This window comes from Castor canadensis, chromosome 16 (assembly GCF_047511655.1).
Source record: "Castor canadensis chromosome 16, mCasCan1.hap1v2, whole genome shotgun sequence".
Lineage (NCBI taxonomy): Eukaryota > Metazoa > Chordata > Mammalia > Rodentia > Castoridae > Castor > Castor canadensis.
The window spans coordinates 39,291,570-39,318,526 of NC_133401.1; the positions used below are offsets into that span (position 1 = coordinate 39,291,570).

Consider the following 26,957-nt stretch of genomic DNA (forward strand, 5'->3'; position numbering starts at 1 on the left):
TTTGAACAGCTCGGATTTGTGGTGCCCTTCCATCTGTGGGGAGACTTGTACCGGACAGCCTCAGAATCATTTCCTACGTTCCCATCAGACACTTTCTACCAGTCACTGTTCATGCTTGCATATGCATATGCACACTGGCACCCTCTTTCCTTTTCTCCAACGGGACCATTTTGCATGCATTCTTCTCTTAATAAAACATCTCAGCGATCTTTCCACATCGGGCATCGGTGCACTGAGGGCTCTTTTGTTCTTGTTGATTGCATAGATTGTTCCCAATTGCTTCACTATTGCTCACTATTGTTCTAGCTTTCAGTCTGCTACTAAAAACTGTTCTGCAGTGAACTTCCTCGTGTGAGTGTGTGTTCATGCACACACACACACGCACACACACACACGCACACTGCTACAGTCCGAATGTGTGTCCCCTTCAAATCTGTATGTAGAAATCCTAACTCCCAAATTGATGTGGGTGCTTTGGGGATGAACAGGTCATGAGACTGGAGCGCTCACAAATAGGATTTATACCTTTAAAACTAATCCTAAGGGAGCTTTGTTCCCACCTTGTACCACATGAGGACACATTGAGAAGGCACCACCTGTGAACCACAGAGTGGCCCTTGCCAGACGTTGAATCTGCAAGTGCTCTGATGTTGGATTTCTCAGGTTCCAGAGCACGAGAAGTCAGTTTCTGTTTATGAGCCACTCGGTCTGTGGTCGTTTCCAACAGCAACCCCAAGGGGTTAAGACACATACACCAGACACCTTTCAGATATTTTACAAGTATGTTCGTAGGCTGTGAGTGTTTTTAATCACAGAAAGGTTGTCAGAAGATATGTAAGTTCTCAATTTAATAGGGTTTTACAAAATTGTCTTCTAAAAATTTCTCTCCAGTCTATACTTCATTCACATTTTAGTGCCTAAGAATGTGAATGACCCCATGTTGTGTGTGCGAGGCTTTTAAAGAAAACTTTAAAAGTTTTACCACACGATAGATAGGAAATGACTCTTCAATTTTTTTTTACTTCTTTTTCATTATCAGTGAGATTGACTGTCTTTCCATGTTGCTTTTTGCTTAATTTGTATTGATTATGCATTTAATTAATAGGGTTTAGTGTGGTATTTCAACACACACCTCTAGCATGCCTTGATCAAATCCAAACTCTCTTTACTAAACTTTCCCAACCTCTGTAAATCACTATTCTACATTAAGGTAGATTTTCGCTTTTATAGCTTCCATGTATGAGAAAGCATATGCCTGGCTTATTTCATTTACCCTAATGTCCTCCAGGACCATCCATGTTTCTTCAAGAGACAGGATTTTGTTCTTTTTCGTGGCTGAATAATATTCCATTGAGTATATAAATGGCATTTCCTTTATCCATTCATCTGTTTGTGGTTACCAAGGTTGACTATGTATTTTAGTCAAGAGTGCTGCAATAAACATGGGCATGCATGTGTCTCTTTGGTATGCTGATTTTTTTTTTTTGTGGTACTGGGGTTTGAACTCAGGGCTTCCATCTTGAGCCATTCCACTGGGCTTTTTTTGTGATGGTGTTTTTGAGATAGGGTCTCACAAACTATTTGCCCAGGCTGGCTTTGAATCTCAATGCTCCTGATCTCTGCCTTCTGAGTAGCTGGGATTACAGGTGTGAGCCACTGGTGCCTGGCTTGGTACACTGATTTTATTGACTTTGGACATATACCTGGAAGTGGGATAGTTGGTTCTAGTTTCAGTTTCTTGATATACCTCCACACTGTTCTCCATTGTGGTTGTACTAATTTCCATTCCTACCAACAGGGTAAAAAGTTCCTTCTTCACATCTTTGCCAGCATTTGTTAATTTTTTTGACTAGTTGACAACTTGACTTATTTTGCTCAAAAACTTCCTGTACGGTTGGATTACCTATAGTTCCTTCCTATGGATTTGCATAGCTGCCTCTCCAAGATACAGATTTATCTTTCTCATTTGTTGATATTTTCTCAGTTGTCCTTTGCCTTTTGGTTTTGTTTATGGTATAACTTCTTTCTTAATCCTACAAGGCAGGATTAAGGATCTTTACTTTTGCTTTAACTCAAGTTAATCACAAACTCTAGAAGGCATAAAAAAATACTGACACATTTGATTCTATAAAAATTAAGAACTTCTTTCATGCTATACTCATGTTTTCTTCTGGTATTTTTATAATTTTATTTTTTATGTTAAAATGTTAGTCCATCTGGAATTTATCTCTGTGTAAAGAATGAGTTGGAAATCCAATTTTATTTCTTTTGGATGGCACTTGGCTTGTTGGTTGAAGAGTGTTAGTTAATCTTTCTCCTCTCTAGATATGTGACTTTTTTTTTTCTTTTTGGCAGTACTTGTATTTGAACTTGTAACCTTTTATAGATATTTTAATTTACTTCTATCTTTTTTTCCCATTGTTCTGACAATTACTTGGCATCATACACCAATTTTTTCAGTTAATAGTCTTATAATGCACATTAATAGCTGCACACACTGCCCTTTCCTTATTCTTTTTGTACTTTGTAGAAACTCCTTACTCATTCTGGGACGTTTGCTTTTCAGATACACATGAACATATTTTTAGGTTCCAAAATATTTCTGTTACTTTAAAATTTGAATTATATAAATTTATAGATTAATTTGAGGAGAAGCTACATCTTTAAACCTTCTCTAGAAAGGTTTAATTTTATACCTGTGAATTCTTCCATGCTTCTCAGTGGGGCTTCAAAATCATTTCTCCAGTTCCTGTTGAATTTATATATTTTACTATTTTGGTTGATATTCTAAAAGGGCTTTTTCTTTCATTATATTTTCTATATAGTTATTATTCATACTGAATAAAGCTCCAGGGCTCAGACAAGCTAGCAATGCCCCTGAGCTACTCCCCCCAGCTCATAACTTTGAATTTTGTGTACTTATTTGCTGTCAGGCATTTTCTAACTTCTCTTATTGTTTCTAATGATTTGTTTAAAAATTTGATTCTTTCTGGGTACTGGTTGCTCCTTCCTGTAATCCTAGCTGCTCAGGAGACAGCGATCAGGGGGATCATGGTTTGAAGCCAGCCCCAAGCAAATAGTTCATGAGATGCTATCTCGAGAATACCCACAAAAAAAAGTCTGGTGGAGTGGCTCAAGTGGACAGCACCTGCCTAGCAAGTGTGAGGCCTTGAATTTAAACTCTACTACCAAAAAAATTGATTCTTTGGATTTTTCTAGATAGATGACTGTTTTATCTAGAATAATGCTAATGTTGCTTTTCTTTTTCTGATATTTAGATTTCTTACATCATTTAGTGTTCCTAATTTTAGACTTCTAATGCCATTTTCTTGTGTAATTGCATTGGTCTGTAACTCCAGATCTGCTATGTCTAGTGTTTCACCATCGATATTTTGATGGATCCCTCCCCCCATACCCTTTCTGCATTATGGAAAGGATCATATGGTTTGTCTTCTTTATCTAAATATTTTGGTAAATTACACTATTAGATTTTCAATATTAAGCCATCCTGACATGTCCTCCTTTGGCCATAATTTATAGCTGGGTTCTGTTTGCTAATATATTAATGGATTTTTTTGCTTAAATAATGTATTTATGAGGTTGCATTTTCTCCTTTGTGCTATCTTTGTCAGGTCTGGTATACTATTATGATCTAGAAAATTTAAAGAGTAGAAAAATAATCCATTTCTTTGGTTTTTTTTTTTTTGTTAAAAAAGCAGAACGAACCCAAACATCATCTGGCTTAGTATTGTTGGGAGGGTGTGGTGATTTTCATTAAATCTGTGAATAAACCAATTCTATTTATTCCCAGCTTCCTCTTTGAAACTTTGAAAGGTTATATTTGCAGTGTTCCTGTTGTCATTCCTTAATTGTAACTCCCTTCAGCAGTTTTTCTCCAAGTGGCCCCATTCAGTCAATATGTATTTATAGAGTAGCCACCGTGTCTCCAGCTTTGGGGCAAGTGGTGTGGGTGATTCATGGAAGTACAAGCCATAGCCCACAATCTAATATTCCCAGGATGCTGTCATGCAGAGGAAGCTTCCATTTATGTGGATTTGATTCTAAAGCAAAATCATTTATCATTGAATGTTAATAGAGCTTGGGGCTCTGTATTTACAGATTTCCCTTCAGACATGCATTAGTCATCCTTGGATATAAAGAGCAATTTTGTAGGATACTTGGATAGCATATAGACCGTCAAAACATAGTTGGCACCAGAAAATGTAGGTTTATGGCCCTGATATCTTCTCACGTATCTACGTCAGTCTTGGGGGCTGAAGTACTGGGGACTATGGAAAACCTGTTCACATCTGGATTATTTTTAGAGCCCTTGACAGTATTTCGGTTTCTCAAGTTCGCCTGCTCCTGGTCAATTTCCATCTAAACTGCCAAAGTAATTTTTAAGACTCAAATGGAACCCTGTCAATGAACATTGGATGTTGACACCTGGGAGCGCTCTTGTATCCTGGATAAGCTCTTTAGTCTGACACATTCCCTCCTCGGGCTGCCTCTGTTTTCTACGGAAGCCCTGTCTTTCACCACCATGCACCACACCACACTCATGCCTCTGTGCAGGCTGCTTTCTCTGCCGGATTGCCCTTTCCGTTCTCCTTCCACGCTGATTCAGGACTGCCACAGCCACCATGGTGTTTCTTCCCTGCCTTCTAATGCTTTCCCCCAAAGGCAAGGCCACATTTATGCCATCCCTGCATCCCATGTATGGCCCTGGACCTGTATCTGTGGTCCCGTAGATGATTACGCTTTGGATTACATGGAAAAGTACAAATGAGAGTTTTTCCATCTCAGTTCTCTGAGGAGCCAAGGGAAATTGTTCTTTAAGACAAATGAAAATGAGGCCATGAAAATCAATTGCATTTCTTAGCTGCAGGAGATGACAGAAAAAATGGAACTTTCCTGAGCCCATCTCAGGGTACACACTGTGATGGGGAGTTGAAGGCTCCTCCCTCCCTCCCTCCCTCCCTTCCTCCCTTCTTTCCTTCCTCCCTCCCTCCCTTCCTCCCTTCTTTCCTTCCTCCCTCCCTCCCTTCCTCCCTCCCTCCCTCCCTCCCTCCCTCCCTTCTTTCCTTCCTCCCTTCCTCCCTTCCTTCCTTCCTTCCTCTCTCACCATCAGAACGGTTTAACTCTTTGAAGAACCAGTCATTCATGTATTCTTCACTCTTCTAAGTCAGTTTCTTGATTTATTTAATTAGGTTTTTAAGTTAATTTTTTTATTGACACATAAACTTGTGAAGTTTATTCCTACAGCGTCACGAGGGTCAATGTGATGGTTTGATTCATGTGTATCTTGGGCTATGATTGGCTCAGGATAGTAGGACATCCATCACCTTGAATTTTTAGTGTTTCTTCGTGGCAAGTATATTCAGAATCCTCTCTTCTAACGTCTAACTTTGGTATATGATGCAGTATTGTGAATTACATTCACCCCTCCTGAGTAATAGAAGACCAGTTTAATATTCCTGTCTAACTGTAACATTGCACCTGCTGACCAGCCTCTCCCTCCCCTCCTCTCCCTGCCTTTGGTAGCCACCATTCTGCTCCCAGCTCTTTTAGAGTCCATGTTAGAGTCAGAATATGTGACATTTGTCCTTCTGTGCTTGACATTTCACTTAACAGACTGTCTTCCAGGTCCATTCATGTTCTTTCAAATGACAGAATTTCATGCCTTTTTGTGGCAGAATAATATTCCATGGTAATACAGACCACATTTTCTTTATCCATTCATCTATTGACAGATGTGTAGGTTGAGTCCATCACTTGGCTGATGTGAATAGTGCTGCAATAAACATGGACATGCTAGTGTCTCTTCAACATATGACCTCATTTCCTTTGGGTATATACCCAGTTGTGGGATAGCTGGATCATACAGTAGCTCTATTTTTAGATTTTTGAGGAGTATCCATACTGGTATCCACACTGGCTGTACTAATTGACCTTGTCGGCAATGGTGTACCTCTTTTTATACCTTCTCTTCAGCATTTATTATTTTTTGTCATTTTGTGACTAGCCATTCTAAGTAGGGAGAAGTGGTATCTCATTGTGGTTTTGATTTGCATTTCCCTTATGGTTAGTGATGTTGAGAAATTTTTCCTCTCTCTGATGGCCATTTCCCCTTCCATTTTAATGAGTATTTCCAGCAGAGCTTGGGCTGGAACTCATCGTATCATTCAGCCGCCCACTGCTCATGAAACGCAGGAGTAGGTGCACTTGAAAAGCCCGAAATCGTCTGTGTAGCTCCTGTCTTCTTTTGTGGAAATGCCAGTGATTTTACAGTTCACCACCCACGTTCCAAGAGGCCTCCTTCTGTGAGTGGGAAGGGAAAAAGGGCAGAGATAGGGTGAAAATTGATGGAATGTCTTCTGGGTTCCAGGCGCTATGCTTGCTGTCTTTGTTCTGTCTTTGGCCTTCACAACTGCCCTGGGATGGGGACGAATTTCTCTCTTCGGACAGAAGATTGAAACAGAGAGAAGTGGCTTGCTCAGGGCCATACAAGTTAAGAGAGGAGCCACTTGTACATCTTCTGAGCAGCTGGCTTGTTCTTATCTTCTGGACTCTATGGAGTTAATCACAGAGGTATTTTTGGTCAGGCTTCTAGAAAACCTTGAGCCAACTTATTGCTCATATGCTTCAAGTATGGGCACTAGTCCCCTCAATTTGCCCGTTTTTGTTCCTTCCACTTACTTTACTACAATAATAATAATAATGTCTGTCTGAAATATAGTTTAACTGCCCTTTGTTCAAAATGCTTGGACCAGATGCATTTCAGATTTGGGATTTTGTAATATTCATATATAATAATCAGGTTATTCAGATATAATAATCGGTATCTTAGGGATGGCACCAAAGTCTAAACACAGAATCCATTTATGTTTCATATACATCTTATAAACAGAGCTGAAAGATATTTTATATATCTGTGTTTGACCGTAACTTGTCATGAGGTCGGGTGTGAAATTTCCCACTTGTGGTATCATGTTGGTGTTAAAAAGAACTTTGGATTTTCAGATTAGTGATGCTCAATTTATAAAAACTGTGAAGACACCATGGAGAATGAAAGGTGCTCAGAGCAGAATGCAGCACAAGGTGAGGACTCAGCATACGTTAAATTGCCTTATCTTGTTTGTGGAAAACGATGGGGTACAATCAAAATAAGAGGAATGGAGCTAACGAGGGGGCACTCATTTACTTAGCACAGGTTTACTGAGCACCTACAGCAGCCACACCCTGGCCAGGTGCATGTGACCAAATCCACCTGGCTACTTGAGGTGGAGCCTCCAGGCCTCAGTTGTCAAGGAGTCAGCAGTCCAGTGGAGCTGTGGCCTCACTCAGGCAAATGTGAAACCAGCTTTCTCAGCTGGCTACTGTGGTTTTTCTTCACTGGAACCTATAGCAAAGGACATTCCCTAGTCTCTGCATCCCTTTCTTCTCTTATTTTCTGTGTCCAGGAAGTATCCCTGACCTTAGCCTCACTTCCAAGTCTGTGGTTTGTCTACAGCCTTTCAAAGATCACTTTCATATACAGGCCAAGACATGGACACCTGGCTCTGGGCCATGGTGACCCCTCCTGCCAGGGCTTTTGGAGGTCACTGTTGAGTTGGCACACAAACTGGGGACCCAAATTGCAACTGTTGTGGGGAACCCTGCAAGGAGAAGGCAGTGAATGTCATTAGTTTGCAGGCCCTTGGTTTCAGGCTTGTGGCGATGTCTCTGTGGTCTCACGGGCTGGCTGTATGTGCAATCCCATATCTTCTGGGTGATTTCCTTGTGTTTGTACAGTTAGAAGGGTTTGTAAGGGATTTGCACTTCCACTACTCACAGTCAGGGAAAGAAGGTGAAATATGAGTCCAATTCCTGCCCCAGTGAAGCCAGGAGAAAGTAAACCAAGGCTGGGGCTTGCCAGATCTTCATGAGATGAAGGCAGGTGTCCACTTATTTCAGTGGCAGGATGGTAAGCAATTGGCTGCATTGGTGACTGTGTAAAGAATATATTTAAATAATGATGATAGTAATGATATCTAGTGTTCATGGGAGCCTTACATCCAGCATCTTTGGCAGTCCTCCTGATACACCTGTCGGGTGGGTGTTGTGATTAATACCAGTTTTGCTGATAAGGAGACAGAAGTTTGGAGAGGTGGAGTCATTTACTTAAGGTCACACAGCCAGTCAATGGCGGAGCAGACATCGGATCCCAGGTCAGTTTGAGGCCAGGATCTAACTCCCTCTCCTGCCTTTCTCCCGCTGTTTCCCTTCCCAGTTGTTCTGTCCTGCCTCTGACAAGCCAGAAATGAATCTCCACACTGCCTGAACCCTGAACTCCTGGTAGTCTTTCATTTTCTTAATAATACGTTAATATTGTCATCAGGCAGCAATAAGCAAACCTCATGATCTCACTGCTCCCTACCTGCATGTTGGGGGAGATTTATAGTCACTTCTGCCACCTGTGGACGAAGCCATGCTGTACAACCTCCTTTCCTAGTTGCATATGTACAAAATGAACCTGGACCATTTCTCCAAAACGATGGCGATAGACAAGGTTGTGGTAGAAGTTCAACAGCCCAGGTGAAAGGAAGGCCCAGGTGTGCTGAACAAAAGTCAGAAAGATAGGGCTCCACCTGGTCTAGCTCATGGGATCCTGAGACGCCCCCTCATCTCACTTAAGTGAGATGGGGATAATAACATCTTCCTCTGGCTGCTGTTGGTGTGGACTTAGAATACAGCAGTGTGTGTAAAGCTTGGTGCTTGGCTTGTACTAGATGCTTAGTGTTAAGTCCTTCCCTCCAGAGGGAGGAGGGGTCCCCCAGATCCGTGCACTATGGTAGAAAGAGGTCTGCCTGAATCAATTTGGAGGTGTGTTCCAGACTTCTTTAACTTCCCACCCTGTCCCTTTCAGTAATTGGTCACAGATGTCCACAGTGCCATCAGGACTCTACACTTAGCCCCAGACCAGTCTCACTCCCTGTTTCATCCTGAACCTTGTTCAAAACAGACTAGGGGTGATTACTGGCTATCTGACCTTGAACTAATCACTTTTAGAGCCTTACTTCTTATAAGAGAACAATGAAAAGCTCCGCTTCACAGAGTTACTCAAAGGTTTAAGTAAGTAATGAAAATAGCAATCAACACATTGCTTCACAGTCTAAAAATTGTGAAAATTTATATAAAGGTCATGAACTCTGTCTTGTATTGAAAGCTTAGAAGTGCCATTGTAGGGAATCATTCTCATCCTTGACAAGTCACCTACAGAGAGCAGATGATATCCCCTGCCCATGGGCAGGTTCCTCTGGGTCCCCACAGTCCCCAGCATGCCCACTGCCTCCCACCTGACCCTTGTCACTTACTTATGCTGCTTGACTGCTTTGTGCTCACACAGGAGAGGTGGTGAGGAACATCTCTTGACAGGTTGGTCAGATACAGGTAAACATGTTTAGATCTGTTTTGTATTTACTTTGCATATCGCCTTATAAAGACACAATCTTGTGAAGTAAAGCCCTCACTGTCTCTGTCCTGTAAGACGTTCTCTGTCAAAGGTCTTCATGTCCTCTGGCCCACACTGAGTGATGGTTAGAACTTTTAACATGAAGAATACTCCAAGAGGCCAGAGATTTATCTCCTACAAAATCAAGGCCCTGGATTCTCATTTCTTTTAGAAGGATTTTGCCTATAGTACATTAAATTGTGAAATGAACCAGTGCTTTGAAATGTTACAATTTAAACAGTGCTTTTCCTCTTTCAAGGATTCCACAAATATTAATGAGTTCCTGGTTTTACATCCCAGGATCACACTGCTACAGCACCCCTTGCCCCACGGGGAAACTTCCTCTCTGAGTTATGAAAGATGCTCTTGAATTATTGCTCATATAAAGTTTGAGGGTACAGAGGCTTCATTTTCCTTTCTCTTTCAAAAGGCAATTTACTCGGCAGGATTCTCCAGTGCTCAGGGGAATGGGCTTCTTGAATGGGTTTTGGGGGTTCCATAGGGAACTGACCAAACGTTATGGTAACACAATCTTTTTTGGTTTGGGGATCCAAAAAACCTTTGTATTTCCAGGCAGCCACTCTAGGAGTAGCCACCCCACAGGCATGGGAACAAGTAGAAAATGCACAACATCTTTGGGTCAGACCTGAACTCAAATCTCAGCTATTCTATTCCTGAGGAAAATGATTTAAATTATCTTAGGTTTCATTTTCTTCACTTTTTAAACAGGGAAGACATAAGGTTTAAAACACATTAATAAGAAAGTTAAAATAGCTACACTGTGTTTAAGAAATCACAGCATTCATCTTAAGCCTTTCTGATGAAATCATCTTGGCTATGGAGCTCAGTTCTCAGACAAAGCAACTCCTGAGTTGCTTTAAAAAAAAAAGCGATTAAATAAAAGCAATTACCCTGAGTGAAGAATTAAACAGAATAAAGGGAGAGGAAACAGGGCTATCAATTGCATGTCCACTCTCAGACCTGCCCTGTCATTTTAGGGTTGGTTCTTCTACCAAAGATGGCATCTTTACAGAAATCGCTGATGTACTCAGCTACTGGACATGCATGATTCATACCAAAGCCAGACAGGTGGCCTCAGTGAACTCATTTCACCTTTCAGTGCTAAAAATCACTGTAATCCCCACTTGATGGAGGAAGAAACTGAGACTTGAAGATGTCACAAAACCCATTCAAAGTCCCGCAGAGGATAGCTGGGGAGAAGCTGCAAGTGGCCAGTGTGTCTGCTCTCAGAGTCCTGCCTTCAGACAAGCTCTGGCTAGTAGCACTTCAGCCTTGTTCCAATATTTCATAAAACCCGAAGGAAGTTCTTGCTTCTCTTCTGATTAGGCCAAACAGATCAACTGAAACATTATGGTGGCTGTGATTATCTCCTAAGCTCAGGTATCTGCGTGAGTCGAATCCAAACTTACGCTAATAAGTTAATCAGCATTGAATGACTGTAGTCTGCTAGGCATGGAAACATAATTACCTAAGGTGCTGGAACCATGGCACAGGTGAAAGGAATAAGATTTCGAGTCCTGAGGCTCACTCGTTCCTCCCAAGTCCTTGGTGTGTGGGCTCCTGCTCTGCACCACGTGCTGCCTCAGCACTACGCACTCACTCGTCTCATTTCTTCCTGCGTCAGCGCTTCAAGGCAGTCATCATCATCCCAATTTCCAGATGAGACAGCTGAGGCCACAGAAATGTAGTACGACAGGAAGCGAGAGGGTTGGAGTGCAAGCATGGCAGGTTCTGGTTTCAAAGCCAAGACTTTGATCCCTATGCTGTTTTCCTGTCTTTATCAGGACAGAACAGTTTACAGTAAAACACACACACTGACCCCAGAACACAGGAACTTGGAGGGAAGGCTTAACCTTGGGGTGTTGCTCAAAGGTGAAATTAGTGAGCCCTCTGCCTGGGTCAAGTGGACGTGGAGGCAGCCCTTCCTCACCCATATAAGTTGATGGATGAGGATTAGGAAGGGGCTTTTGGTGCCAGAATCTTCCCACTGTCCTTGGGTTCTCACCAAGGAGGCCTAGATATTAGGATGATTCCAAATGGCAGACACAGAGCTGCTCTAGTCACCTGGCAAACATCCGATAAATCTGGGGCAGCTTCTCCTGTAAGCTCAGGAGGGAGCCCTGAATGAGTCTTCTGCTTCTTATCCCCTTGTGCCCACTTCACTCTAGGAAGGGATCTCATTCTGCAATGCAAATGGTGGCTACATTAGTCCATATTTGATTGTTCTGACAATGTGCTTGAAGCTGGGTACTTTATAAAGAAAAGAGGTTTGTTTAACCCACAGTTTTGGAGTCTGAAAGTCCAAACCACATGATACCTGCTCTGGAAAGGGCCCCCTTAACTACATTGCATCATGGTGGATGGTATGGCGGGAGTGTGTGGAAGAAGGGGAGATCACAGGGCAAGATGGGAAGCCAGACATCAGGGAGGGGCCAGTCCTGCTGTTTTGTAACACAACTCTAATGAGAATTAAACAGGATCCCAAAAGAACTATCTTAACCTCTTCCAAAGGCAGTGCCTCCCAATGACCTAACCACCTCCCACTTGACTCCAGTTCTTAAAGGTTCCATAATCTCCCACCACCAGTTCCTTGGGACCAAGCTTCTAACACTAGAAGCAAATCATATCCAGATGATGGCAGTCTAAATGTACTTACCATCCCCAGAGTGGGAAAAATGTAAGCCAAGATGTAGGAGAACATGTGTTTGCTTCCACTGTCAAATGTCAGGCTCACCATGTCACAGTCTAGGTCAGGATGCCATAGGGAGGAGAGGGATAGGCCTCAAGACAGTTGGTCAGGCTCCTTCACATAGAAAGAATAAGACCCTTATCCTCATCCTGACTCACAAAGCAAGAAGGGAAGGAAGAGGTTTTAATGGAGTCCGGGCTCTGGGAGGCAGGAAGGGAAAGGCAGAGGCTGGAACACAGTGCCTGTCTCTAAGGCTCAGGTCCTGATCTAGCTCACTACCTGCTGGACTCTGGGAAATAAGAGGCCTGGTGCTGTCTCCTGCAGGGAAACCAGACAAGGAGTTGTGTTGGGAGTACCCAAGACTGTCCCCAGCTTAGTGATTCACTGAGGCCTTAGATGATTCTGTATAAGCTGTGTGCATGGCTTTGGTTTATTACAGAGGAAAGACCCACAGTAAAGTCACCACAGAGTAAGGAGCACATGTAGCTGAGTCCAGAGGAGACTAGGTCCAAGCTTCAAGTCTTCTGGGCCTATTATGCATGACGTGCTGAATTTCCCTAGTTTTGACAGCACAGGTGTGTGCTGTGTCCTAGGAAAGCTCATCAGAGACCAACTGTCTAGGATTTTACTGGGGGCTGGTCACAGTCACCCTCTGTGGAGCATCTACATGAGTTCAAGACCCCCCGAGAGGAAAGCAGGCATGTATAACTTAGACACAGGGCACCACTCCCAGCGGTTCTGTGAATGGTGGGGATAGCCCTAAAATCCACATTCCTGTTGAGAATGAGGGACCCACCCCTCAAACAGACCTTTCCAAGGGAGCCATCCCAGGCCCACTGCAGGAACTCTTCTGTAAAGATCCTCTCCAAACCCCCTGCCAGGTAGAGTGTGTGTGTGTGTGTGCTGGGGAGTCTGTAGGTAGGCTGTGTATTGTGGTGTCTGTATATATGTCTGTGCATAGGGTGTGTATGTGTCAGGGTGTGTGTGTAGTGTGTCTGTGTGGTGAGGTGTCTATGTTTAGGGTGTCTATATATTAGGGTGGGCATGTGTGGAGGGTGTCTGTGTGTCAAGGTGTGTGTGGAGGGTGTATCTATGCCAGTGTGTGTGTGTAGGGTATGCTGTGTGAGGAGGTAGAGGATTCAGTAGATTCCTTCTTCCTTTTCTGGGTCAAAGGTAATGACTTGAGCAGAGGGGCAGAGACACTGCCTCCCCCAACATGGTTGACTTAAATCCAGGGAAAGTATGGCTGTGTTTACTGGATTGCATTGTTTCCTCCTTCACAGGATTCACAGGCAGATGTGGAATAGTTTATCTGGCGAGGGAACTTCCACTGGCACGCTTAGCAGTGCAGTCCATTAGAATTTGGAGAAGATTTCTAATTTTCCAAACCAATTTCACTGACCTAATTTTTTTTTATCAACTCTTCTGCCAAGAAAGGGGATTGAGGAATGAAAGTAGCTTAATGGAACAAGCAGTTTGGACTGCAGGGTTTGTGTCTCCATAGAGATGGGAATACAGGTTGTGTCTATACCAGAGGGCAGGTGGGGATGCAGAGAACAGTTGTGTACCTCTGACCACGGCCAGGATCCGTGTTGATGGCCCTCAGGGCAGAGGAGATGCCCTGGCCCTGCTCTGGGGCCTATCCGTGGGTACTGGCTGAAGCTAATGGAGACCAGCCTTTGTTCCAGGCTCAGGCTAAGAGTTGGTGTCCCTGTTCTCAGGAAGCCCACAGCCTGGTGGGGCAGGCTGGCAGGTTAAGAAGTCATGATAACACAGAGTGGTATGTGACTATGGCTGGGACCCACAGCAATGGAGCCCCAGAAGTAGTATTGTGCAGTACTATACTTGAGCGCAGCAGAACTTGGGTCTCTGCAGGGAGTTCATTATCCGCAGATAATGAAGGATGGCTAACTCCTTGTTCTCTTCAGATGCCAGGAAGAGAACTTTGGCCTTGCTTTTAAACTGCCAGTGGCTCCAGGTACCATGCATCCAAGCTTCCAGGGTGTGTGTGGACTATTATGACTTCCGGGTGTTGTGGCAGACCAAGGGCATCCATAGGTGCAGGGCCGAGGACTCTGCATCTGACCACCTCCTTAAATGGTTCTAATACCTGTTGTGCCAGGAGGTGGGAGTCAGGGAGGGTTTTCATCTTCACTATGCAGTGTTCAGCGGGTAACTTAGGAAGAGCCTTCAGAGCCAGCAGGGAGGAGGGATCAGCAGCAGAGGCAGGAGTGACCTGAGAGGACATGTTTCACACCCATGGGGCTTTTCTGTCCCATCGACGTGAGACATGACCCACCAGCAGACCCTTTAGAGAGCTGGACTGTCAGGCCCTGGAGAAGTGCAGAGCCAGAGGGAGTGGCCTTGCCTCTAAGAAGCTGTCAGTCAGCTGGTGAGGACAGATCACAGGTGATGGTGACAAAGTATAACAGCCAGTGGCCCTAGGGCTGAGAAAGTAACTGAACCCAATCCAGCCCCACTGAGCTGTAATTACAACAGCAGCGGTGGCAAGAAGCATGGGGTCGCCATGTTGGCACGCGCACAACACTCGTCTTTCGCATCCTCCATCTTGGTTGCACCATGGCGTTTCAGTGAAGACTGATGCAATGATTAAGCCATTTTATAGATGGCGACGTTGAGAGCTGTCTTGGTTCTTGGGTGACCCACATGAGGATGCCCCGTGTGACCGCTGAGAGCTGAAGGGACCTCAGGTGTGTAAAATAGGACGGAGCAGGAGGAATCGAGATTTATGCTGGGATGTATGCAGCTAGGACAAGGATAAAGATAGAACTGAGGATGGTTGCAGGATTACAGTGGGCATCCTCCGGGATTTCCAACATTGGTTTTATAATATTGGTACAATACATTTTAATTTATTTACTTTTTGCAGTGCCAAGGATCAAACCCAGGGCCTTGTGCATGCTAGGCAAGCACTCTACCAGTGAGCTACATCCCCAGCCCCAATCCACTTAAAAAAAAACTCTAATGTTGTTACAGGTTTAGAAGCAAGCTAACATATGGTGAGCACCTGGGCTTCTGAGTTCAAATCCTCACTGTGCCCCTCACATATGTAAGGTCATTCTGCCTGTGACACGGTATTGGTAAAATGAGCATGCTGATCACACGGTCAGCCTCTGGGTGCCTGTCCCACACAGCTGCAAGGCCAGGGAGTGAGGACATATAATGAAGCACCCCACTTGTGCTAAGGTTGTTCCTACGACAGTCCCGCCACCCACCAGGGACTGGGTCTGCCCTGAGGCTATACCACCAGTGTGAGGAAGTCACCAATGTCACCCCATTTAAGAAAGAGGTAGCAGAGGGGCCCAAAGACAGGCAGCCTGCCCAGGTCCATATGTAAGTGGTGGATCTGGCACTCGTGGGTAGGGGACATGGCTTCTCTTGGTATGGGGAAAGGGCCAGGGTACCATTGCATGGAGTTTACAAAGCCTGGGTTCCCCTCTCTCCTTGCACTGGAGCCCTATTGTCAGGATCTTTAGCCAGGAAGAAGGTGCCAAAGGTCCTGATTCTGTCTCTGGCAGTTCCAGGTGCTCTGTTTTTATCTCCTCACCAAATCCAATCTCTGTCATGCAAGTGGTCATGCTGCTTTGAGGTTTCCAGGGTTTGTGTTCCTCAGGAGCCCGCGTTGGGCCTTGTGGTGCTGAGAGGCTGCAGGGTCTGAAGTTCGTTTCCCAGGCTGACAAGGGGCTGACCTCAGCTGCCTGGCGGCAGATGGAGGGGCACTTTGTTCCTCTCTATTCTCTTTCTAATGCCCAGGGTTTCCATGTCTGCTGTGACGCACGCACCTAGAATAAGCATACAATTTGTACAGTGCAGAACGGAGACAGTGGAGGTGGTGGACAGAGGATTCCCAAAGACTGGGTAGGGCAATGATCACAACAAAGGCCTGCAGAGTCTGGCTAGCACACAGGCTCTGCTCCTTCCATTACTCGTGGCCTCACACAAGTTACTGCCTCCCTGTGCCTCAGCTTGCAGCACTGTAAGATGGGAATAACGTGGCATTATAGGGCTATCATGAGGTTTAACAGACAGAAAACATCAATGCCACTTGCCCTGGTACCCAGTGTGTTGTTGAATGGCCAAGTAAGTGTTTGATATTACCAGCTATGCCTGTGGGTCAGGACAGCTTTGGGAACTTATAGGTATCCTCTCACTGGATCTTCGCATCAATCCTGAAGACTGGGATTTTTTTGGTGTCCAGTTCATAGATGAAGAATCAGAAGCTCAGAGACGTAAGGCCCCTTTCCCGAAGTCTCACACACAGCTCATCAGAGGCAGGAGCATTTTGGGAACCCTGTTGGCATGGTGCCATAGCTAGTGCCGAGAACAGCACAGATATGCCTGGAATGGAGGGCATTCAGCCAGCCATCAGACAGAAGCTTCTAGGGGCGTGGCAGGCAGGCAAGGGGATCACTTCAGGGATGACTAATCGTCCTTCCTGCATCAGACAAGGCAGAGTTCATACACAGAGATCTTATCCACTGGCTCTTCCTCCCCTTCCAGGCTCTCTGCAAGGCTGTAGAACAGTTAGGTTGGGGGTGCTGAGCTGGATGTGGTGCCATATGCCTGTAATCCCAGCAGTTGGGAGGCTAAAGCAAGAGAATTGTGAGTTTGAGGCTAGCCTGGGCTACGTAGTGAGACCCTATCTCAAAAACAAACATAAAAATTATGCAGGGTGGTGGTGGGGTGCCTGAAAATCCAGTGTAGATAATGCTTTGTGCCAAAACAAAGAAAGGAGTGTGGGTAGGGAGTATGGAGCACGCCTTAGCAGCTCCCCTGCATGGTCTGGGGTCATGAGCGGGAAGTTGGGACTGTAGAGACCGACCAAATACTGTTCCTACACACACACAGAGAGAGAGAGAGAGAGAGAGAGAGAGTCTTGAATATACAATTGTGAAATAGGACTGAGTGCCAAGTGGAGAAGGGATGCACAGTGTAGTGAGAGTACAAATAGGTAGGGGAAGGCTTCCCAGAGGAAGCTTGTGGTCTGTAACTTGTGGTCTGTTGGGTTTTGAAGCATGAATAGAAGTTTGCCAGAAGGGCTGGAAAGGCATACACGACCAGAATACAACAGTCCTCCTGAGTGTTTGGAACTTTTGAAGTGTGGGCTGAGGCACACATAGGAGAAATGGGGGGAGCTTACCTTTTTAGCATGTACACCAGGCACTGTGTACCTGGTTACCTGGTTACTGCCATGACAGACTACCACAGACTAGTGGCTTAATGCAGCAAAAGTTTATCCCCTTCCAGTTCCAGTGACCAGAAGTCCAAAAGCAAGGTGTTGAGAGGGCTGTACCCTCTGAGGTCTCCAGGGAGGGACCTTTCCTTGCCTCTCCTAGCTTCTGGTGATGCTGGGTGGTCCTTGGATGGTAGCTGTATCACTGCAGTCTCTGCCTCCATCTTCACTTGGCTTCTCTTTCCCCTCTGTGTGTCCCATGTAAGGAAGAACACACCTGCACAACCCAGAAGGTTCTCAAGGTTCTTAATTTAATTACCCCACTGAGAACTCCTTTCTGAATAGGTTCACGTTCACAGGTTCTTGGAGGTCGAGATGTCGGCATATGTTTTGGGGAACCGCCGCTCCATCAGCTGAGGACTTCACTAATTATCTGACTTGATCCTCGGAACTCTCGAGGCGCAGCTGTTGCTCTTGCCATCCACAGAGCACCAAGTTCATCCATGGGCTGACAGTAGACTTTCAGAGAGCAGGGGCCTCTGGGCCTCTTCAGTACTGTCTGTCCAGCCTGGGTTCATCTTGGTGGATGCAACCCAATTCTGCTTCTTCTCAAGAAGGGGCTTTTGTTTAAGTGTGTGGGGAGTGGTGGGGTGTTGGTAGAGGGGTTGCAAAGATGGGATGGAGAACCATAGAGGTCAAGTGAAGATAGTTCTGTGCTCCATCCCACCCCAGCACAATGTAGTTTGGATTAGGTTGCACAGATGCTTGCTTATGCATATCTGGGTGGAGAGCATGCATGCATGTGTGGTCTTAACGCAATCAACATTGTGATTCAGGAAATGTGCGTGGTGCCCACTGAGCATGAGTCACTGTGCTGGCCACAGTGGGGAGGCTGAGACCTGCTGGTTCCCCAGGCATTCCCAGCAGGAGGAGGGCTCAAGGGATAAGATGGGAATGATGACCAGGCATACTTCAGCATGAATCTGGCCCAAGTGTCAGGTCAGCCAAGGGTCAGGTATACAGGGATGGGCGGGAAGGTGGAGGTGACATTCTCTTTGACCCTGAAGAAGGGCACACGGGAGTTCCAGGCTGAACCAGAGAAACTCGGGAGTGGGCTGGGGATGGCCAGAGGGAGAAGTGGGAGTGGGAGCCAGGGAGGGACAGCATGAGACTGAAGGGTGGCCAAGAACACCCAGGGACAATTCTCTGAAAGCCCAGGATGGATGCTGTCTCCTGTGCTGAAGGAAGATGACAAAGGCCTCCAAAGCCCTTCACAGGGCTGTCCCTGCCTCCTCTCACCTCACCTCACAGTGTTTGTTCCTTTGTCATAGCTGCTTCCCCTGGGTCCTTTGGGACCCTGGGAAGTCCTTTCCTTTTTTGGGGGTCTCAGGGCAGGACTGGAATACTTCTACCTGGGTCACCCTGTGCCAGCTCCTCCTGCCTTCCTGGACTGAGCACTGTCCTCTTCGGGCTGTTTCAGATCCTGCTCTGCTCCATGTTATCCTTGCTGGTGATTTACTCATTCAATGCTTGACTGCCGGCTAGACTCTCCTTGAGGCCTGGACAGGCTCAGAGTCTAGCTCAGAGCCAACACACACATAGAGTGAAATGGTGTTCGCATGTGGCAAGGATCATACTAGCGAAACACTTCACTTCTAGCACTGCAAAACTAACAAGCTGTTTGATGGTAGTCCCAGATTATTAAATGTAAGAGGCAAAACCATGGGCTTTAGAATGTCCCTGAGAACTGAGCTTCTATAAACTGAGTCAACAAATATTGATGCCCAGTTTTCATGTTCAGAGGGACTTTGTAGGAAGTGAGCTTCCCTCCTGGTCCTCTGAGGCTCAGCTCCTGTCCAGAGCTAGACTGAAGGGTCCAAGCTCATGGGGTCACTGAGTTCCACAAATTTGCTAGGCTCAGGGCAGCCAGATCTGGAATGCCCAGTGAAATCCACCTGCAGGAAATCTCCTCCTGGAGCCAAATTAGAAGTCATAGGCTCTGCACCCTACTCCCATAACCAAAGCACACTGGTTCATCAAGAATCCAAGCTTAGCTAGGGGCAGGACATGGGGCCCACTCCTCATCCCAGCTACTCAGGAGGCACAGATCAGGAGGATCTTGATTCAAGGCCAGCTGGGGCAAAAAGTTAGTGATACCCTATTTAAACAATAAGCTAGGCATGGTGGTGTGCTCCTGTGATCCCGGAAGGCCGTGAGTAGGAGGATTATGGTCAAGGTTGGCCCTGGGCAAAAAAAAGTTAGACCGCATCTGAAAAATAACTAAAGCACAGAAGGACTAGAGCTGTGGCTTAAGTGGTAGAACCTAGCAAGTGTGAGGCCCTATCTAGTTGCAAAACATCTTTGTCACCCCCAAAGGAAACTAGTACCCATAGTGGCCATCCCCCAATCTTCCTACCCTCAGTCCAATCTATTTCTGTCTCTTATATTTTCCTGCTTTGAACATTTCATAATCTTTGACCTTTTGTAGCTGGTTTTTCTCATTAATCACAATGGTTTTGAGTATTATCCACATTTGTAACACATACTTCATTCCCTTTTATGACTAAATAATATTTTGTTATATGGACATACAATTATTCCTCAAGATCCATGGAGGATTAGATCCGGGATACCTTGAGTATACCAAAGTCATCAGATGCCCAAGTCCCTTATACAAAATGGGGCAGTATTTGCACACAACCCAAGTGCATCCTCCTGTGTTCTTTAAATCATTGCTAGATTCCCTATGATCCCTAATGCAATGTAAATAATTGTCATAATATATTGTTTAGGGAACATTGGCAAGGAAGAGTCTGTACCTGTTCAGTAAAGACAGGATTTATTTTTTTCTGACATTTCTAGTTGAATCCATGGATGTGGAATCCACAAATTTGGAAGTCCATTCATCAGTCAATGGATGTTTAGCTATTGGAAACCCAGGCATTTTTAGTCCCTTAACATTATACCTCAAACATCTGTTGGCCTGGAGTTCCTGGGTCCTCAGCATTGCTTTCCTGTACTATTCAAATGCTATCTTGGGGGTCCTGAGGAGTCATCTCTCCTTCCAGTTTCAGCTTCCTTGAACTTCTCTATTTCAGTTCCATGTTGTGTCTGGGTGATTCCTGTCTGATTTCCGTGCGATCTCACCCAACACTGTCATCTTACCCAATCCAGGTTGGGAGGCTGACACATGTGCAACAGACTGCCACTGAGGGCTTGGAGTTAATGGGAGGTGGGAGCTTATTGCATCATCAATAATAGTTTAAACTGAATTGCACATGTCACTACGCGAAACTATGTGCACATATGTGCATGGTGCTTCCTCATAGTCTATGTCCACCTGGAGGATTTCAGCCTGACCCTTCCTATATCCACTTTCAAATCCCTCCCATCCAGTATTTAAAGCCACCAACAAGCACCTCCATTGGTTTGGAGCATTACAGACTCTTGTTTTCTTCTGCCCTTGTAGACACAGCTAAGATGGGAGGGAGAAGAGATGGGTTCCCCAACCATTGATTTTATTTTTCTTCCAAACCAAAAGGAGCCTTCTTTCCATTAGAATTATCTGCCATATTTCTAGGCCAACTGGCTCAAAAGTTGTACTCCCCCCAGTTCTGTTCATAACACTAGATGCCCCAGTATCATGAGGATTACCCTTCCTCTTTGTATACAGGTGGGGCAATGGGCACATTCTAAGCTCACAGGTGCCTCTGAAATCATCCATATATATTCTGATGCATTCTATACAACAACTATATACATTGTGTGTGCATTCTGATGCATAATTATGGTGCCCACGGTTTGTCTAGTGTTGTATCATTTTTTAAAGCTTGCTTGTGGATAATAAAGAGGAGTTGAATTTTTACTCTGAGAGGGTTGGAGACCACTGCATGATATTGAGTAGGAAAAGGACATGCCTTGACTTAGATCTTCCTGAGATCTCTCTGGTTTCCATATGTCCAGCACACACCATAGAGGGTCAAGTTGCTAGTTACAGGTGGTTTCCATGCTGCAGGTGAGAGGTGCTGATGGCTTGGGCCAGGCTGGAAATGATTGCGTGGTAAGCAGTGGCTGGATTCTGGATGCATTTGAAAGCAGAGATGACAGGTTTTCCTTGTAAGTTGGATATGCAGGTTGGGAAAAGGGAGAGTCAAGAATGACTTTGAGGTTGGGCCTGACAACTGCCATGGTGGAGCTGAAGGCGGCGAGCTGGGGCTTTAGAACTCTCCACTTTGTCTTCCTCCAGGTCACCATCCTTGTCAGCCTGGCCCTCGCTTTCCTTGCCTGCATTGTGTTCCTGGTGGTTTATAAGGCCTTCACCTATGACCACAGCTGCCCGGAGGGATTTGTCTATAAGGTAAGGAACCTTTGGTAATTGGGTGCCCAGGTTACCGTCAGCTTCAGTTGGTGGGATTATCAGCATCTTCCCTCCATTGCTGGCCAAATGTTGGGTGTGGCAACCTCCCAACAGATAGTTTCATTATTAATTATCCTCATCATCAAATTACTGTTGTGCTGGGGGTGCACTGTTACATTTACAAAAGTGATTACCACATATCTTAGCTGAATTCATCCTCCATCGTTTTCCTCTGTTCTCCTTCCCCACATTCTTAAAATAGTTTCAACAGGTCTCAGTTCTCCATTTTTTCACGTGAGTGTATGATGCTTCTGCTATATTCACCTCCTACACCCTTTCTTTATATCCTCCCCTGCCCACTGGAATCAACTCCCCAGACAGGACCTGTTTCACCTTCCTGTCCTCCATTAAAAAAAAAAGACATTTTTGTTTAAGGTATCTAAACAGAGAGTTTCATTATGACATTTCCCATGTATATATGTACTGTTACCCGAATTGGTTCATCCCTTCCATTTTTCTCCTTTCTACCTTAGTTCCCTTTTTAGGGAGAATTCAGCAGATTTAAAATTTCTATATTCATTCTTATATAGAAAGTACATTGACAGTGTCTTCCCCTCATCATGATGGTTTTTCATTCTTGTCCTTTGTTGCTTATTTTTTCTTTCTTTCTTTTTCTCTTTCTTTCTTTCTCTTCCTTCTTTCCTTTCTCTTCTTTCCTCTTCCTTCCTTCCTTCTTTTCCTTTCCTTTGCCTTGGTATTATACCTTTTTTTCTTCCTCCCCTTCCCTCCCCTCCCCTCCCCTCCCCTTTCTTTTCCTCCCCTTCCTTCCCCTCCCTCCCTTCTCTTCCCTCCCCTCCCTCCCTTCCTTTCTTCCTTCCTTTTTTCTTTTTGGTGGCACTGGGGATTGAACTCAGGGCTTCGTGCTTGCTAGGTAGACACTCTTACCACTTGACCCACTCCACCATCCTTATCCTGTGTTGTTTAACAGTTTTCAGCGTGTTTTCCTGTGTCTTGTTCTTACACAGATATGATGTACTTCATTATTATTTGTGATCTTTCTTTCTTCTTTTCCTCCTATCTTGAATTCCTTTACCAGTCCCACTTTGGGTACATGCTCTGTGTATATTTCTATGAATATATAATATTTGTTTGTATTTGTACTGGGTCTATATTCCACATATGAGAGAAAACATGTGGCCTTTGGCTTTTTGAACTCGATTAGCTTTACTTAACTCCTAGCCAGAGCAGTAAGACAGGAAGAAGAAGAAATAAAAGGAATTTAGATAGGAAAGGGAAAAGTCAAACTATGCCTGTTTGTACATGACATGATTTTATTCCTAAAAGACCCAGAAAACTCCACCAAAAACTCCTAGATACCATAAATACCTTCAGCAAAGCAGTAGGACACAAAATCAATTTATAAAAATCAGTAGCCTCTCTATACACCAATAATGAACACACTGAGAAGGAATATAGGAAAACAATTCCATTTACAATAGTGTCAAAAAAATACCTGGGAATAAAGTTAACAAAAGAAGCTAAAGACTTCTACAATAAAAACAAAACTATTGAGAAAAGAAATTGAGGAAGACTACAGAAGATGGAAAGATGTCCTGTGTTCATGGAGTGGCATAATAATATCGTGAAATGGCTCTACTCCCAAAAGCAGTCTACATGTTCAACGCAATCCCCATCACAATCCCCATGACATTCCCCACAGAGATTGAAAAATCTATACTAAGTTCATTTGGAAACACAACAGACCTCAAATAGCCAAGGCAATACTGAGCAAAAAGAGCAATGCTGGAGGCATCACAATTCCCTACAGACAGTTTTGAATGTAATATATGTCTGGGAAGAAGTTTTCCTAAAGGACTTAGCCTCAAACAGGCAGGAGGTTCCCCTCCCGAGATGGCACTGTCTTGGGTCAGGAAGTGACCCAGCTTTGGATAGCATGTCAGCAATGAGTGAAACTCACTGTCATTTGATACTGACTTGTCCATCTCTGAAACCTCTGCTTGGCACAAGTCTTCGTGGCTTGATGGCTAATTCTTTACTCCACAATGTCCCAAAGGGGTGTGAAGACAGGGTGATGGTGTTTCTGAGTTTCTCTCCTCTAGTCTGCATCTGGGCCCCTACTCTTCTCCCCACGCATGCTCACTTTAATTGTGCTACTTCTTTTAAAGTACTGAGTGGTGGACCTCTTCACTTTGTGAGCCTCAGTTCCCTTGCCTGAAAAGTGGGAGGTGAAGGATAGAGGATGGAACTGGAGGTCATCATGTTAAGCTCAGAAAGCCAAATATGGCATGTTTTTGCTCATATGTGAAATCTAGATTTAAGATGGTGATGATCACGAGCATAACAGAAGCTGAATGTAAAATGGAGACTGTCTGGGGGAATCAGTGTGGTGGGGGGAGAACAGGAGAGGGTATTGGGGGCTAAAGAAGATCTAAGTAAGTTACAAAAAGGTGGTAAATGGAATATAAAAGAGGTATACTTTAACATCTATAAAATTATCATAATGAAACCTCCTGGTAAAATTAATGTATGCTAATAAAAGCAATATAAAATAGGCACTGATAATGTCTGCCTAAAGGATTTTTGTGAGATCTTAAGGAGAGAAATTTAGTCAAATTGGTTAGCAAAAAACCTCCTAGATTAAGGATTCTCAGCACATGTTAGCTGCAATAAAGTCAGAGTCTGTTTTAGAAAGGACACAGGTGAAAATGTTAGTAATCATAATTATAATTTTTGAGTATATTTATCATATGTCAGGCCTTCATAGACATCAGCAATATCTCAATTAAACCACACAACCTTTCTGAGAAATAAGTTTTATTGTCTCCATTTTATGTTTGAAGAAAGTGGAGTTAAGAGTATTTAGTTAGTGGAATTACCCAAGAAAACCCAACTATTGTGACCTTCCAAAGTGGAAGGAACAAGTAGTGATATTCCAACTTGAAAACATTCCTTTTGGTTCTGCTGCTTGACTTCCTAAGATTATGCTCTGTTCCGAGAGGCTGGGAAAGCTACAGTGGAGTGAACCATCCATGTCCACACAATGGAATGTGATCCAACTGGGACCATCAGAGAGGACAGTGTGGGACATTTAAGTTGATATGGGGAAATGAAGGAAGGAAGAGTCTCCCTGTACATGAGAAAAGGGCAGGTGAAAGGCATTTGCTTATCTTCTCAGAAAGAAATTCTAGAGGGAGAATTGTTTTAAAAATAATACAAAGTGGATATTCAAAGGGAAGGGAGGGAGCAAAGTGGAAGGGGCAAGGATGGAAGCAAGGCTTCCCTCTATATATCGCTTAAGAATAAATAAGAAAGATATAAACCCTGAAAATTAAAAACAATATAAACAAAGAAACTAACTCCATATTAAGTAGAGGACATAAACTCACAAAGAACGTAAGTATTTCAAATGACTGTAGAATACAGGATAGGACTGTACATCCTTGGTGGAGGGCTGGAGGCATGGCTCAAGTGGTAGAGCATATGCCTAGTAAGCATGAGGCCCTGAATTCAAACCCCAGTGCCACCAAAGAGAAAATCTTTAGTGGAAGATATATATGCTCCTCAACCTATGATGACATTAGGACATGAAAAATCTACTCTAAGTAAGAAACACCCTAAGTCAAAAATGCATGTAATACATCTAACCTGCCAAACATCATTGCTTAGTCTAGCCTGGCTTCATTGTGCTCAGAACCTAACATTATCCTACAGTTGGGCAAAATTGTCTAGCACAAACTCTACCTTATATAAAGTATTGAATAGCTCATGTTATTTATTGAACGCTGTACTGAACATGAAAAAAAAACCAGAATGGTTGTACAGATAAACTTTTGTACCATTATAAAGTAAAAAATTCCCAAGTCAGACCCTCATAAGTACAGGACTATTTGTATTCCAAAGACACAGAGAGCTGCAGAGAAATATCAAAGTCATCAGTATGATTCTGGGCAGTAATATTAGTATTATTTTGTGCCTAGTCTCTCTCTATATTGTAGGAATGCCAATTCATAATTATATGAATTTGTTAGGAAGCAAGACTTTTGATACAAGGAGAGAAACGCATGTATAAAATCAAGGAAATAAAATAAAGAGCCACTTACCCTGGGCAATGACCCAGACAAGCAGTTGGTGATCAGATAAGGCGGTCTGGCAGGTGCCATCATTGTCGTACAGTCAATACACAGATGAGGCTGATCTTACATCAGTATCAGCACCACTTCTGACTTCTCAGTGGCTGCTTTGATGATGGTGATGGTGTTAGGGAAGGCCTGGTGTGTGCCAGGTCCAGGGGTTACTGTCACCTGCTGTATGACTGATTGCTTAATCAGGCCGGGGCTCCTGAATGGGATAGAAGAAGCCTGCAAAACCACTCCTAACTCTGTCTCTTTCTTCCCCAGCACAAGCGCTGTATCCCAGCCTCCCTGGATGCTTACTACTCATCCCAGGACCCCAACTCCAGAAGCCGCTTCTACACAGTTATCAGCCACTACAGTGTGGCCAAGCAGAGCACCGCCCGGGCCATCGGGCCATGGCTGTCAGCAGCTGCTGTCATCCATGAGCCCAAGCCACCCAAGACCCAGGGCCATTAGAGGCCTACTCCAGCCGGAATGGGGGTGATGACGGTGGAGAGAGGAACCCCCCCATTGGCTAAGCCAATCTTGAGTTACAAGACAACACTGTACTCCTGGGATGGGGGTGGGGGTGGGAGAGGGTGGGGTGGGGGGGTGGCACTCTCCGAAAATATTGTGCACTGGAGTTGTCTGAATCGATATTTCTTTTTGTCCCTTGGTATTGTTGATTCGTCCCCAAGTCAGGCTCATGTACAAAGGCATGTTTCGTGTTGATTGTTCCCATGTAAGATATTTTCAAAGCCACTGCTTATTCTTTGTTAGGAAAATTTACAAACAGAAAAGGAAAGACACAAAGACAATGAATTAAAAAAAAGCATGACATGGAAGATGCTGCAGGGCAGTAAAGAGCACAACCTTCTTAGATGAAAAATTATAGCTTTGATGTGGGTTTCAGAATATGTGCATGACACAGGCTGGGGCTGTTTGGTTTGCCTCTGGTCTGCCGGACAGGAGTATGGGAAGGCAAGAATGGTCAAGTTGGAGAGCAGGGTTGATTTTGGCATTTCTAAGCCTAGAATGTACATACCACAGTAAGAGTACTGGCCGTAGTA

General features: G+C 44.4%; 1 protein-coding gene and 1 non-coding gene across 2 annotated transcripts in view; both read left to right on the top strand.

The window, feature by feature from the left end:
• Nsg2 (neuronal vesicle trafficking associated 2) overlaps positions 1-26,480 on the top strand; it is a 55,837-nt gene extending 29,357 nt beyond the window's left edge. The window contains exons 4-5 of the mRNA XM_020183635.2: positions 21,644-21,754; positions 26,173-26,480. Of these exons, the coding sequence (XP_020039224.1) occupies positions 21,644-21,754; positions 26,173-26,364 (303 nt within the window). The 3' untranslated portion in view covers positions 26,365-26,480. The remainder of the gene's footprint in view (positions 1-21,643; positions 21,755-26,172) is intronic.
• Trnat-agu (transfer RNA threonine (anticodon AGU)) lies at positions 25,229-25,301 on the top strand. Its single transcript has one exon. It is a non-coding gene; the product is annotated as a tRNA-Thr (tRNA).
• Positions 26,481-26,957: the final 477 nt, after the last annotated feature.